The sequence below is a fragment of the Bombyx mori genome, chromosome 5, assembly GCF_030269925.1.
Source record: "Bombyx mori chromosome 5, ASM3026992v2".
NCBI classification, from domain to species: domain Eukaryota; kingdom Metazoa; phylum Arthropoda; class Insecta; order Lepidoptera; family Bombycidae; genus Bombyx; species Bombyx mori.
In genome coordinates this window covers 8,783,473-8,799,419 of record NC_085111.1, presented here as the reverse complement: position 1 = coordinate 8,799,419, position 15,947 = coordinate 8,783,473, and the positions used below count along the sequence as shown (strand labels likewise).

The 15,947-nt window shown below is 35.9% G+C and overlaps 1 protein-coding gene across 5 annotated transcripts in view; it reads right to left on the bottom strand.

Annotated features, from left to right (window-relative positions):
* LOC101739468 (myosin-IIIb) overlaps positions 1–15,947 on the bottom strand; it is a 38,732-nt gene that overhangs the window by 5,263 nt on the left and 17,522 nt on the right. For 3 of the 5 annotated variants that reach the window (XM_062668650.1, XM_062668653.1, XM_062668651.1), the window contains exons 2-19: positions 12,356–12,543; positions 9,457–9,612; positions 9,105–9,386; positions 8,628–8,930; positions 8,063–8,344; positions 7,775–7,963; positions 7,484–7,686; positions 7,187–7,367; positions 6,960–7,110; positions 6,647–6,854; positions 6,272–6,567; positions 5,914–6,200; positions 5,184–5,458; positions 4,756–4,921; positions 3,991–4,207; positions 2,551–2,691; positions 2,015–2,184; positions 1,158–1,336 (exon numbers count right to left, since the gene is read on the bottom strand). In XM_062668650.1, the coding sequence (XP_062524634.1) occupies positions 1,158–1,336; positions 2,015–2,184; positions 2,551–2,691; positions 3,991–4,207; positions 4,756–4,921; positions 5,184–5,458; positions 5,914–6,200; positions 6,272–6,567; positions 6,647–6,854; positions 6,960–7,110; positions 7,187–7,367; positions 7,484–7,686; positions 7,775–7,963; positions 8,063–8,344; positions 8,628–8,930; positions 9,105–9,386; positions 9,457–9,612; positions 12,356–12,520 (3,851 nt within the window). In that variant the 5' untranslated portion in view covers positions 12,521–12,543. The remainder of the gene's footprint in view (positions 1–1,157; positions 1,337–2,014; positions 2,185–2,550; positions 2,692–3,990; positions 4,208–4,755; positions 4,922–5,183; positions 5,459–5,913; positions 6,201–6,271; positions 6,568–6,646; positions 6,855–6,959; positions 7,111–7,186; positions 7,368–7,483; positions 7,687–7,774; positions 7,964–8,062; positions 8,345–8,627; positions 8,931–9,104; positions 9,387–9,456; positions 9,613–12,355; positions 12,544–15,947) is intronic. The other 2 variants (XM_062668652.1, XM_062668654.1) reach the window with 1 other exon arrangement.

Sequence of the window (15,947 nt, the reverse complement as noted above, 5' to 3'; positions counted from 1 at the left end):
TTTATAGAAAATTTTAATAAAATTTTTATGTTTCTTTTATTCGATATATTTCTACTGCGTCATTGCTATTCTATTCCACTAACTGGTTGCTTGTACAACATTTACATATTGTCATGAATAAAGAATACTAAATATGTGATTTCGTTTCCCAAAATTCGATACCAGAGTCACAACTTCAAAAAGATACACAAAAACATTTTTATTATTTAAGTAAGTCAGTTTAGTGAAAACCCCAGACGCTTTTAATTCATAATGATTTCACCACAGATTTAAAATTTAATTGCCAAGAACTGGCAAACATAAAAAATAACAAAGAGAGGTTTGAACCAGACGAAATAAATCTGGATTACCAAGCACTGGTCAAAGATCTGTTCTATATTATAATTCAAATTTACTCGTTTTAGGACCTCTTGTGAGTCTGCACGGGTAAGTACCCCTATTTCTGTCGAGAAAGAAGCAGTAATACGTTTCGGTTTGAGGGGCGGGACAGCCGTTGTAACTATACTGAGACCTTAGAACTCATATCTCAAGGTTGATGGCGGCATTTACGTTGTAGATATCTATGGGCTCCAGTAAGCACTTAACACGAGGTGGGCTGTGAGCTCGTCCACCCATCTAAGCAATAAAAAAAAACTCATGCACCTTCAACGTTCACATAGTCGTTGATTTAAACATGTAGGCTCTTTATAGATAGCACTTTAAATAGATTTATCTGCGGTTTTGTGAGTATTTTTATGAATTTTCAAGTGAATTGAACCTAACGAGAACAGACATCTAGATAACAATTACATATTTGAAGAAAAAATACCTGAAACTAGTGATCGTTTAACCTTCTCCGTATACGATTGCTACGTAAAGTATTTTGTTTATTTCTGAAGAAGAACTTAAAAAAACACTTAACCCTTTGACTGCTTTCACTAAGTTCCTCGATTGCCGAACTCTGCCTTCTTTTGTTTTTAATGTATATTTTAATCTTTTAGGTCTCTTAGGAATAGATTCATTATCAGTACCTTCCGAGTCCTTTTCTAGAGTCTACTAGATATTCCGGCGTCTTAGTGACAGAAATCGATATAATTACTTTAATGCGCCACGTAGGGTATCCGTGAGCTACATGGCAATCAAAGAGTTAAAAAGATTATATGTATACATATACATACCTAGAGAGTCTGCTGGCGTCTTGTTCGATTTGTGACGGTTGTCCTCGTACGATGGATGGAACGAGTGTGAAGCCGGGTGGCGCTCGGTACTCTTCGGGTGGACGCTGGACTGACTGTAGCCGGATGCCGGGCTTGTTGTGACGTAGGTTCTTGTGGACTTCTTGGTTTTTGTTGTGGACCTGTTCATTTAATACGTTACGTGCAATAAAGCGGCCAGTTCCGGTCATCGTTCTCGTCGAACCCGTCGCTCGACGAAGGGCTCGACGAGTAAATTAACCCACAGACATAGCCCACTGAGTTTCTCGCCGGATCTTCTCAGTGGGTCGCGTTTCCCATCCGGTGGTAGATTCCGCGAAGCACGGCTCTTGCTAGGGTTCGTGTTAGCAACGTCGTCAGGTTTGAGCCCCGCGAGCTTACCTACTAGACGATTTTTTTCAAACCTCATTTGAAGTAAGACTTAAGTAGTTGATTTTTATTTATTTCGTTACTGCTACAAGATGAGCTGTTAGCTCTTCTGTTTATTGTAAAGAAATGAACCATTTAATCCAAGGAGGTAACGGTTTATTGTTTTTAGGAGATGTTTACTTTACGCACGTATGTTTGTATATGTTTACGTTAGTAGTGTGGGTTGGCGGATGATTTTATAGACCGTTTGGCGTTAACCCCTTGAAGACTTGAAGCAGAAAATTTAGTTGTTTACACGCTATAAACTGTAGACCAGACCATGATATCAGGAATGAAAATTTAGTCTTCGTCTTCATATTAGTATCTGAAGACGAACTCCGATAGTATCAGGTGGGTCGTGAATCTTTCTTTTTGTATCTAGTAAGAGATGGGAAGAAAAATGCAAGACTGACTTGTTCTGCGAAAGTCTGTAGTTGGGATGCTCGTTCCTGAATTGAGTACTGTTGCATGAGTTGTTGGTGCGGCGAAGAAGGCGTGGAGGGCACAGCGGGTGGCGGGTGCGCGGGGGGTGGAGGAGCGCGTCCCTTCGCCCATTTGCGACGGGCTGTATACCCACGGAAATCTGAAAATAAATTTACAATATTGAGTTTTTTTTTTTAAATTGAGACTGCTTTATTAGGGCAGAGCTGGTAAACAAAACTGGCTGGTGTGAGATTTCGGCTTTCTTACGATACGATAAGTCGTAATGCGTAACTCCCTAAAATGAGGTGAAGTCAGATTCAAACGTCATAACGTATTCACTCTCACTGTATTTTTTTTTTATAAAAATTCAATATGTTGTCCACTCTTTCTAAATTTACCCTATCGTGGTAGGATAGATGGCGCTCGAGTCGTTTTATATGTTCTGTGTCGGTCCCTGCGAAAATTGGCGGGGACGAAATACTCAATTACAAAATTAATATTTATGACATAATTTATCAATACATACGACTTTGTATAACGACAGCTGCTCTATTAGTGTCTATGTTCTCTTTGTTTCCGGAATTCGCTTTGTTTGTTTCCCCGTCTTGTGATGTCATTTTCCTTAGTATCTTGGCTTTCATCATCGCTTTGTTTTTAAGCGGAGCACCTGAAAATACGAAGATACATTTTGTAGTTAATTTAAAAGATAATTTTACACACCAACAATATGTTATATTTAATGATTTTGCAAAGCCTAATCAATGGACAATATTAATATTGTATGTAATAGTGGAGATTTACTAAAACTAAAAAAACATCAAAAGTATTTTTACGAAAAATATCTCGAACGAATATGTAAACCAATTATTTTATCCAGAAAAGCTGCATTCATTGTGTATTTCTTGCGATTTTAATATACGTATGTGATTTCAAACAAAATTTCGACTCGTGAAGTAATTGGCTTTGTAGTCTGGACTTAGATAGCTCACCACGTTTTTTCTCGTGGCTATAAGAAGCAATTTAATGATTTACTGCAGAATAAACCGCAGTGTTTTCTGATTATTATTACCAAAGTACAGCGACCTGTAATCGGCTAATTTACTTAAGTAAGCCACACTGGTAGCTATAATCATCTGCCTATATCTGCAGCGAAGCAGTCACGATATCTAGATTTTAGGGTGCGATAATTTATATACTTGAGACGTAATGAGATGTAATTGGGACTTAGACCACATGTCTCAAGGTGGATGGTGACATGCACGTCGTGATGTCCAAGGGTTCTATGAAGCACTGCTGGTTGTGAGGTCGTTCGCCCATTTATTTAATAACAAAAAATAAAAAAGGACAGAGGCTCAACGCCCGCATGGACGAATTTATCCCTGTTCCTGTCCGAAATTATGTAAAGTACTCTCTTTTCAAATAATCATCATGTGTGAAAGAAAAAAACCCATAATAATCTACTGTATTATATTAGACGCGTGAAATAAAGCTAAAAATGATATGCTATCACCATCCTGATTGCTCTTCGAGAACACTCTGTAGAAATATTAATATTTGTCTATAATAATATTATAAAGAGGAAAGATTTGTTTGTTTGTTTGTATTGAATAGGCTTCGAAACTACTGAACCAATTTGAAAAATTCTTTTACTGTTTGCAAGCTACCCTATTCCCCAGTGTCATCTTAAAAAAAAATTAGGGATCCTTACTGAAACTCTAATAATGTAACCTAAGGTGTAAAAAAATAACCTAAAATGTTCTTTACATCGCGTGCCCTGCGAAAACTATTGATAATAGGATAAAATAATGTAAAACTTTGTAGAACACATTATTATTTACAAATAGTGTCGCGACAGTATATGTCTAACTATTATATTATAATTATGTCGCAATAAATGTTATTGTATTTTATTAAAGACCCGAGCGGAGCCGGAGCGGGCTGCTAGTTACTAATAAAACAAACTAACCAGATTTGTGCATCCCCTGACTGTCGCACATCTGCTCATCGTGGAACTCCCTGGCTAGCTGACGCTGTCGGTCGCGGATTCGCTTTCTGGTGAGCCAACCGCGCACGTGTCGCTGGAGGGTCAGCACCGAGATGGCCATCTGTACCTTCAGCCGCTCCACGTAGCGGCGAGCCAGCCACCCCCTGACGCAGGCTTGCACCAGGATCACTTTCCTTATCTGAAATTAATCAATAATCACGATTGAAATTTCACATCGGCAGAAATACTGTCGTATTCTTCGGAGGATCTCTTAATCGATTTTAAGAACCCCACGAGGAGATATGTGCCGAATGAGTCATCTCAAAGTAGGGCTCAAAAAAGCCCAAACAAAAAAAAAACAATTTGTCTCAAAGGTGAAATTAACATATATAATTCATTTCATATCTCTACGTTATTAGGATATTTTTATATCATGGTCGGGCACAGGGCCCTTCTGACGTTAAGTGCTTAGCCGAAGCCATACAAACCGGAGACTGCCTATCACGTTGAGACATACGGTCTAAGTTACAATTGTCTAGTATAACAACGGTTCTACCGCCCTTCAAGTCGTAACTCATGGCTACTTCACGGCAGAATTAAGTAAGATGGTGGTAGCTACTCGCGCGGAATTACATAGCACCCTTCGGCCGGTAAGTCTTAGTTAAAACTCAAATATAGTGTCTGAATTTCAAAATGAAATTGTTAGAGGAACTTGAGTTTCTAATTCAAGCACCTAGTAGTTAGTACCTGTTCCTCGTAGATTCTGGCGAGTCTTTCAACGTGGTAGTACTTGAGGAACACTTTGGATTTGCCGAGGGCCCAGCCGTCCATCTTCAATCTGAGCAGCAGTAGACGACTTGTGTCACGACTGGGCTTTATTTCTTCATCATGACTAAAAGCCAAAAAGCCATATCTGAAAGGTGACATTCATTATATATTATATTTATTGTTTTTCTTTTTCATCAAAACTGTATCGCGAGAATAACAGCATAATGTCGCATCCACTTCTTGCAAATACCACTAATTTGAAATATTTATTATTTTGACATTACTTTGAAAAAAATTTTTTTTATATATATTTTGAAAAGTAGAAGCCGTGGATATGTTTGTGTCTATTATATCGAGGAATAATTTGTATAGAACTATTCCTTTTAAATGAGGTAACATGGACATACCGCTTCAAGAATTCTTCGAAACTCAATCGATGGGAAAAACCATTTTGTCTTATCCTGATAGTCTCTAATACTCCAGTGTATCGAAGCTGTTTTAGTATTTTGGGCGGATCGAAGTGCTTTGGAGATCTGGAGTCGTTCGGCTTTAGACATCTCACGAACTGAGGAGTGCCGCTCACCATCTTCTGTAGAAGCTCCATCAACGAGTATCGGAAGTATGTTGAGACTGTTTGCTGGGCTCGTGATTGCGATGCAAGTCCTCGACTGTTAAATCGATCCTAAAAAGTTAAATATGACTTAAAACGCGTCTACTTGCAATATTTCTATTCCCAATAATCCTAGATGAATTCATTTAAGCTATTATAAAGCAACTTAAATTGCAGCTAGTTGCTATTTACCAACCGATCGTAAGCTACCACCGTCGCTTATTGACATAATAATATACAATTGCTATGATACTGTAAAAAATAATTTGTGTCTGTAGCTAAATTTAAAACTTACTTGACTTATTCTTTTATACATATTGTTTAATACAAGTAAATGATAATTTTCGTAAATATAGACGAGTCAGAATAGTGAAATATTTTAACATCACTAGATTATATAGGTTTCATTAAAAAAGCAAAGAATAAGGAATTAAAGCAAATAATAAGAAAAAGGAATAAGGGATTTTATAGAGCGACTGTCATGATGATATGTTCAGAACGAATATCACTCACAATTGTGTACTTACTCGAGTGTCCCCAGAAGGACTTTCCAAGCTTCTATCCATATCTCCTTGTAGCGGTGAATATAGATTTCCTGTCTTCGTGATTGGACATTGAAATAAGAACCGTATGATATCGAATTGACTCTGTCGCATCAGCTGAACGACTTCAGGTGGCAAAAAGTTACGATTCTTCTCCAAGAACCCATCTGCCTGATAGACGACTCGACCAGCAAAATGATGGATTGCAAAACAAATTGCATCAGATTTTGGCCGAACGTAATATTTGCTTTTGAGATTACTATGAAACTTTTCTGCAAAAAAAATCATTCTGATTGTAATAATCTTAAACGCCTTCAATTTTTCGGAAGTACACAATGCTTACCAATAAGACTTCTGTCGGTGGCTCTTGGGAAACGACTTTCTTCATCCAGCAGAGCTAACAAGCCCATTGGCCTTGACAGTAACATGTCCAGTACAGGTCTGTTATCGGAAAATTCGACGAGATCAACTGGAACACCTTCAGCCATGTATTCTTGTTGCTCCCATGTAAATATGTGTTGATTGAAGTAATACTGGATCTGTTCGTTGGCGATGTTAATGCAGAGCTGCTCGAATGAATTTTTGTTGAAGTTTTCGAACCCAAATATGTCAAGAATGCCGATGGAGAGTTGATCGTGACTATTAATAGAAAAAAAGTTTGCACTCAATTTGTTTTTTTTTCTTTAAACTCACAATAGCAATGTGTTAATTGACTCACCGGTGTCTGTTTTGAGAGAGGAGTGCGTTAATTCTTTCGACGATTCTATCGAATGCTCTTGCATATAGACCACGAGCTGTAGCATCTCGGGCAACGGCAGCTTCAGTGGGTGAACTGTGACGTGCTATAGTTTCGCCTCGGGCGACCACTGTGCTACTTGTTAAACATTCACGCAGATCTGCTGTTTCAACTCCCAATAGGCAAGAAGCTGAAAAAATATTCCATTTTTACTAGGTCCTATCTAATTTTGCATCACAATTATTCCTTTAAAAATCTATAAGTCAAATTAAATATATAATGTATATGAGCTAACCTCTGTGCAGTGGTGCAGTGTCTATTATAGTTGCTCTGTTATCAGTATTATCTTCGCCAGCTGTTTCACCGAACTCTATGTCGCCAAGATGTAATATTGCCGCGAGCATCTTATATAATATTTGTACTTCATCGTCTAGAAATCCAACTACCTAAATAATAAAAGAAATATCATTAAAACATGACATGACTTTAATGAATCTAACGAGACTACGTAAATTTTTATACTTTAAAGGCTTGATTGAGCTGTCGCCAACGATGAACATTGTGCTCTCTATGAACCACAGATAAGGGCTGAAGATAACGATGTCTAGATTTTAGTTGCTCATCTAGATAAAACTTTCTCCAGCGGCCCTCGCTCTCTAAGCCATCATACAGATAGTAGAACACGTGAAAATTGCTTTCACCTCTGAAATAAAAATGATAACCACAAATTACCGCTTGACCACATCACTTATTAACAAAGTAGAATAATTTCACAACCACACCAAATTACAGTGGTATTCAAAACTAAGTGTGACTTACAAAGCCTGATGTACAACTCTAGACTGCTCAAGAAGGTAGACTGATATCCTTGCTCCTGATATTCTTCCAACTCCCATTATAGACATATCTAGATATTTTCCGAAACGTGAACTATTCGCGTTTATTCCAGTGCGAGCGTTGCCGAATGCCTCCATTATTGGGTTTACTTGGAGAATTTTTTCTTCTAAATTACGATTCTGAGTCTAGAATGCAATTTCAATAATTTTGTGTGAATTAAGTAGCTTTTTAATCTTAGGTTCATAATTGGTGTGACATAGGGTATTTATATACCTTAGACAGGAAGACAAGATGTTTTAATAAAAGATTTGCTGATTCAGTCTTCCCAGCCCCACTCTCGCCAGATATCACTATGGCCTGGTTTTGTTTTTGATGCATTAGTGCTTGATGGGCTGCATCAGCTACGGCAAAGATGTGAGGCGGATTATCCGACCTACACCGTCCTTGGTAAACCTGTTGAGTCTATAAATTGTATAATTTGTAATCCTATTTACAGCAAATAAATATTAAGCTCTTTTAAATAAATGTATAGTGTTGCGGTGAAAATCAAATACATCCTACCTTACTGTTATAAATGCCGATATCAGTGAATGGATTAACAGCCACTAATATATCTCCAATATATGTATAAATTTGATTTTGATTGTATCTATTCTGTAGTTGTTCAACAATTGAATCTTCACTTAAAACTTCAAGCGTTGCCAAGTCGTCAGTATACATTTTTTCAGGTTTTGCTTTTCTGTGTGATTTCAATTTTCCCCTTTTTGTAGTTGCGTCAGGAGCGCGACAACTTCGTCCTTCTGCTCTCTGTCGTTTTATTTCAGCTTGTAACTCTTTCCGGATCTGTAAATTTATAAATAATTAACTTTACTTTCCCCCCTTTTTCGTTAAAACTGGGTTTTAGATTGCATTCGTGACTTAATAAGTAAGATAATCAGTCTGCTCGTAATCATGCAACTATGTTAGCTTCGATTCCAAGGATAACAATTAGCTTGTTTTAATAAAGTTCAACCTTTAACTTTATGTCATAGGTGAACAGCAGTGGTCATTGTCGTGATTCCTGTTATGGCGCTGGGCCATTAATGCGATTTGTGAAGAAAAATGGTCTGCTCTCTATAAAACATACCTTGTCTTCAAAGCTACTAACTGCAAGAAGCAGAGGATGTTCCAAGAGCTCTCTCGCGAATGGTCTTTGATTCATATCTTTTATTAAGCAGTCTGCTACAAAATCGGAAAGTTGCGGCGAAAATATTTCTGGATGAGACAAGCTGGGTGGTGGATTTCTTGGTATTTGAAATAATGCTCGCATCGGATGTAATCCCGATAGAGGAGGTTCGCCTTCTGCCAGTTCTATAGCGGTTATACCCACTGACCATACATCACATCTACAGTCGTATGACTCATCTAATTGTTGTTCACATGCGATAACCTGAAAACAAAGTGACCTTCAACCTTATGATGATGAAAATGAGATCAATTTATCTTTCAAAAAGTATTGAATTTGTTTGTGCCGAAACCATTTATTGCATAACATTGAAAAAATGTGACTAAGAGTTAGTTAAAGATTTATAAGAGACCGCTCATAGAGAAAGTTCTAACCGACCTCAGGTGCCATCCAATATGGGGTACCGACTGAAGTATTTCTTCGCGCAGCTGTAGCAGCCAAATGTGAAGAAACCCCAAAGTCGACGAGTTTGACCTCAGCATCTTCCGTCAAAAGAATGTTATGACCTTTGACATCACGATGCATACATCGGTGAGCGTGGAGGTGAGTCAGTGCTCGAACTGTTCCCCGCAACACATATGCAAGTTGTGGTTCAGTAATATTTGTACCGCGGGCTCGCATTCCAGCACATAAATCAGTTACCGAACCACCGGTGCACAGCTGTAACAAAGTCTATATAAGTAGTCGCCCAAAGAAATAATGAAGTCATTCAAAAGTAAAATAGACTGACCTCCATCACAAACCATATTTGGTCGTCGTCTGAGCTGGCGCCGCGTTTCAAGAACAAACCAAAAAACTCCGGTATATTCGGATGACTAGACAAGTCTCTAAAAACTAGAAACTCTTCTTCGATTTCTTCTATATTTTCAGCTATGTTTTCCAAGATCTACATTTGAAAAAGCCAAATTAGTATTAAAGCCACAATAAAATTCATATTCAAAATAATAATATGCAACTCCGAATAATCGTGCAAATGGTGAGGCGCAAAAAGTCTGCATTGTTTTATGGCCTTGACATCAATGTTTTTTGAGATAACATCTATACAATCAATTATGAATAGTGTGTTAACAATACCACCATAAAATATGTGCTGACCAATTCATTGTTCACCGTGTAAACTGTAAAATAGTCATGCCTGCTTAGGTTGCGGGTGCATTAATTAAGTTATAAATAGACGTTTTATAAAAGCTACTTAAAATTTAAATTACAATAAACATAATTTAAACGTAACTAGATCGTCTAAGAAACTTAGGCCGTAGTATTTTATAGAGATATTTGCCTGCAGAATTTTTAATGTAGTTACTCGTATTTATTTTACGAACAATGTAGTTTTCCTCTCGGATTATTTCAGTGTTGTTTATGAATGTTTGTGGTCCCCCTACAAATTGTTTATTTAAAGGTCACGTTCGCAACGAAAATAGCAATTGGCATACTTGGCTTGTAGAAGTCGTTCGCAGTAAAAGCTATGGGAGTATAATAATGCTGACGTGATCGATTGTGCCAGATAAGGTCGACAACTTTCTTGTGACTAATACACGGATCTGTGGGGGAGTCACGCGATTTGTAACTTAATCAATACGAATTTCGCACTGTTTGTTTCTTGCGTGTTTGTGTTCCGTATTTCCGTAGATTTTCTATGCAAAAAATAAACTAAGTCATAAAAATTTCATGTTGCACGAATGATTCTGGAATATAAAGTTGCGCAAAGAACTTTGATAAAAAAATGGACGGTCATATGTAATATATCTATCACAATTTATATTAGAGGTTAAAGTATGAAATTGCCGATCTGTACTGAAAAATTATAATTCGTTTTTTTTTCTTCATTTAACATAGTTATTTGATCAAAATATCTACCATTATTATCGATACATTGCTGCCATCTAATAGGAAGGTCATTTATGACTTTGCGATATAGCTCGGGTGATTTAGATTCTACAAACTGTGTGAAAGCATTTTGTACTTCCTCCTGGGAAGAAAACTTTTTATCGCGTAGAAAATTGTCCAAATCACGAAAAAAATGGTAGTCCGTTGGAGCAAGGTCTGGCGAATACGGAGGGTGAGAAATGGTTTCTAATTGCAGTTCCTGTAGAGTTAAAACGGTTTCTCGTGCTGTATGAGTCTCGCGCTATCATTGAGCAATAATAGTGAAGATCGATTCATGGGTCAGGGCTGTTTCACTACAAGTTGCTATCATTGTTCGAAGTTCGGCACAGTAAGCATCTGCCTTTATTGTTTGGCCAGATCGGGGAAATCTATAGTGAATAACACCATGCTGAGACCACCAAACAGTTACCATTACCATTTTATTTGGTAAGCTTTGCTTTAGGACACTGTTGCGGCGTTTGACCTGGGGTCAGCCATTGCATTTTTCGCTTGCTGTTATCGTAAAAAATCCACATGTCACAATTAGATCTAATATTCCTTCATTTCTGTATCGATTCAACAAGGCAACACAAGTTTCAACACGCGTTTCTTTCTGCAGATCAGTCAAATTATTTTCCATCCATTTTTCATAAAAAAAAATATTTATTTGATGCAATTGAGTCAGTATTATTGGTAAGGTAATGAAACCATGCCGCTAATTCCTTGGTCGTTTGGCCCGGATCGGCTTCAACCATCTCTTTCAATTCATTGTTGTTCACATGTGTGGGCGGTCTTCCACCTGGTACGTTCTTCAAATCAAAATTTCCATCACGAAATCGTTTAAAACCAAAATAGCACGGTGCGTTCATTAGCAGACTTTCCTAACGCAACATTGATATTGCGAGCTGTTTCTGCAGCGTTAGTTCCGCGTCGGAACTCGTATTAAAAAATCACTCGAATTTTCGAAGTATCCATCTCTCTTGTCTAAGCTGAATAAAAAAAACAAAATGTGTGCAATTCACACGTGGTAGAAGTGAAACCTTCCAAAATTAAAATACAATTATCCTAAACGTCTTAAGTATTTTTTATTTTTATTTAACTTACTTCAGATTTTACATCCATATTACACGTCTTCATTACATTGCATTAACATTTCATTTATACTAAAATGAAATAAAAATAATAATTAAATAAATTAATAAAACAAAAACAATAATAATAATAATAATAACAAAAAATCAAATAATAATAATAATAAAACAAAAACTCTAAATTAACATGAAAATGTAAAATTTATGTATATGTAAAATTTTGTCATTAGTAAATAATTGTAAGGTAGCGCCCTCTGTGAATTGATATTTTAATTTCACGTATAATCCTAAATTAAAATTCACTACAAGAGCTTTCATACACACGTTAGTATTAAAAAATCTCACAGATGGCGCTCTATTAAATAGTATGTATATTTCTGTCTCATTCTTTGCTGGCTTCATCCTACACATTTTTGTATTTGTGTCTCTTACCTGTCGTTTTTTCCGTTGCATCCGGTTTGAAATCACAACGATTCTAAAGAAGTTTTCACTTCAAAAACAACTGAAAGTCGATAATCGAATGTTGCACATTTCTAAAAGAAGAACCTCATAGGTACCATTTGAAAAAAGTTTCACTCAAAAATATCAAACCATGAAAGTTCTTGTCAATTCGAAGTACATATTACAATAAAACGGCAATTTCATACTTTAACCCCTATTGTTATAGTTTACCTTGACTGCTACACGTCTACCAGACTTTTTATCTCTGGCACAGTATACTTCGCCATATGTGCCTTCGCCGATGAGTTCCTGCAACGTGAATCTGTCCCGAGGATCGGCAGCTCGGTCTAGTTCCACATGTTGGGACAGCCCGCGATATGCCATGTCGCTTCGCATGGCTAAGTTTTATTTGACCGCATCTGAAATTAACGAAATAGAAATCAGTAGTAATCTAATACCAAATAATTTTCTCTACTAAATTATAATACATTTTTTGGGCTATAACTATTTTAATATTCTATATTTATAAGCGATTAGAACAGTGTAACAAACACGTAGTGAGATTATCAATCGTTAAAGTGAAGGATCCAGAATTAGATTTATTCAAATTTAAACTGCGTTATTTCAATTCAGTGTATCTGTTGTTAACCAGTTTGTACTAAAATGTTATTATAACTACTGCTACGGCCAATGTAAGCAAACTTTTTCAGGCTTAGCCCTATGAACGCGTTTGCACATCCGGTGAAGCCAGAATAGCCCTTCAAGGATCTAGCAGTAGGTCGGCAAAAGAAGGATGCCGAGTCCTGTTTGATACGCTACATATGTTATGCTATTTCAGAGTATGTGAGTGTGCACATAATATCAGAGCACTTATGCACCGACGAATAATTACATTAATAAGAAACGGACTATTTTAAGAATTAAAAATTCAATTTTATTTCACTTTTAATTCGGTAGATAAAATAAGAAGTCGTTAAGCGAAAAAGCGTTTCGCTAAACCTGATAGAGAAATTACGTTAATAAAACTAAATTTAGAGAGATATTTTTAAAGCACACAACTTTCGAGATTCTTAAGCATGTAAACTAATGCGCCCATGTCTGCCGTTTGTGCTCTTACACTAAAATTATTTTGTTACGAAATTACAACTAATTTAATAATATCAATCTAATTAATCATCGAATAAAATGATTGATAGTGTAATATGCCTTTAGTTGACAAGGAATTGGAATAGAAAGTGAAATGTATTATATTTTATTCAGTCTGCTTAATGTCGAGCTATGACGAAACGAAGTATTTAAATAAATCATAAATATAAATATTAAAATTTATGTAACTAACGAATGAGATATAGTTAATTTGGTGCAGAATTAATGATCGCTATCATTTATCGCTTAATTGACAGGAAATTATTCAAAATGCGTGCTACCTGGAGTCACTAAAAAGGAAAAACAAAGATTATTCAATATTAGTCACAGTTATATGAATAGATGCTGTTAAGAATTTACTCATTGCGTATCACAACATAACTATTATATACAAACGAATTAAAATAATTAAGGTGATAATTATTTTTTAGTATTATATATTTTAGCAAATAAGATTATGTAGGTTTATTATACAAATTTCTGTTCGGCAACAATTTCGTAATGACGAGAGGAATAACTAACCATAATTCCAACGGAACTGAGATTTAAAACTAATGTGTCCATTTGGCGAACTCATGATGTGATGTAAATGAGCTGTGGTAACTGTTTAACGTCACTTAGTCTGCCCATTTGCACTAATAAAAATACATCTATAATAATACCAAAACCGGACGCAGATTTCACTTCATTGTCTATCGGACAAGTTTCTCACTCTGTCAACAGGTGCATTAGAAGATTATAAACGGAGCGAAGACTATAATCTGCACTCTGGAAACTCGGCATAAAGGTACGGACAACGTTGCACTACTAATGACACTATAATTTTGGGAACAAACATAAACTATGTTTTGTTAAATAAAAAAAATCAATAAAAAAATAATATTTATATCTAATATATAAAATTCTCGTGTCACAATGTTCGTTCCCATACTCCTCCGAAACCGCTTGACCGATTCTCATGAAATTTTTTATGCATATTCAGTAAGCCTGAGAATCAGCTACTATCTATTTTTCATACCCCTAAGTGATTAGGGTTGTCCACCCCTAACATTTTTTTTTTATTTGGACTTTTTTTTTTGTTATTATGAGGTATTATGTGGTTGAATGAGGTTTTGTTATTTTTATAATATATTCCCTCAACGTTCACAGCGCTACATGCCTCTTTCACTCATTTACCACATCCTTACACACTTACAATAAGTTTTTTTTTTTTTCTACACTAGGAATTCCCTAGAAATCTTATATATGGCAAAACAATGTTTGCCGGGTCAGCTAGTAGATAATATATATATATGTATGTGTGTGTGTGTATTTGTATGTATATATATTGTTTTGTATCTTGTAATATGTATATATTATTATATGTAATGTTTACTGTATGCTCTAGGTTTGTGTTCCTAATTCTTCTTTCCTTTTGGGGGCCTACTGGAAGAGATTTCAGCATGATATAAGCAGTGCCCCTGTACGCTGTATCCTTATTGTCGTGTTTTTCTAACAGCTGTGTATACAAAATATATTAAATAAATAAATAAATAAATAAATAATAATAAAATAAATTAATAAAAATAAAATTTAAGGTATTCAAGGAGTCCAATTTACTCAAGGAGTTATTTGGAAACTCAACAGATTATAGATTAAACAGAAATACCGCTAAAGATAAACCTTTCATTCCTGTTTCGAATTCCGTAGCGTGAAGAGTGGAAATGTCGTAACCAGTCACCGTGATTCTGTTAAAATATTTGAACAGTAACTGTTATTTGAAATATGTATGTAATGTTTGCCGCTACCGATCGATATGTCAATAGTTATTGACTATGCGCTTTTGGTAAAACTAAAGTTGTCAAAGTCATAATTTTTATGATTTCCGTTAGGTATAAAACAGAACTATCCGTGTGGTGATCAATTCACCGTAACGTGTCCTGATCATAAAGACATTTAGGATATTTTTTTTATTGCTCAGATGGGTGGACGAGCTCACAGCCCACCTATTATTAAGTGGTTACTAGAACCCATAGACATCTACCACGTAAATGCGTCACCCATATAGATTTAGAATTTGCAGAAGACTCAAAGTGTAAACAAACAGGTTTCAAATGAACCGTATTTAATTGAATTTGAAAAGTAGGTAAACCGATAACCGACTACGACTGTTAACACTAACCTTTTTATGAAATATCTATAATAATCTGCATAAACGAACGCTATAACTTTGGCTTAGATTATAATGGCAGATGATGTAATAAAATTGGAAGTGTTACATGCTCTTTATGTATTTGGGTTGTGTATTTTTGCAAATTATTTGAATTTTATTGTTCAAAAAGGTTAAATTTTATTTATAGCAAACTAGCGACCCGCCCTCGCTTCGCTTCGGAAACTGTAATTTATTATTGATTTCTCCACTATTTAATGGATGTTATTATACATATAAATCTTCCTCTTCAATCACTCTATCTACTAAAAAAAATCGCATCAAAATTCGTTGCGTAGTTTTAAAGATTTAAGCATACATAGGGATATAGGGACAGAGAAAGCGACTTTGTTTTATACTATGTAGTGATAAGTACATAATAATAACCGTTTTAGCAAATTTTACGTTATGAGAGCCTTCCTCTATCTGGAGCTACTCATGACTCTCTCGCTGATAATCGAATCCAATCTTCGACGCAATTATCACCGT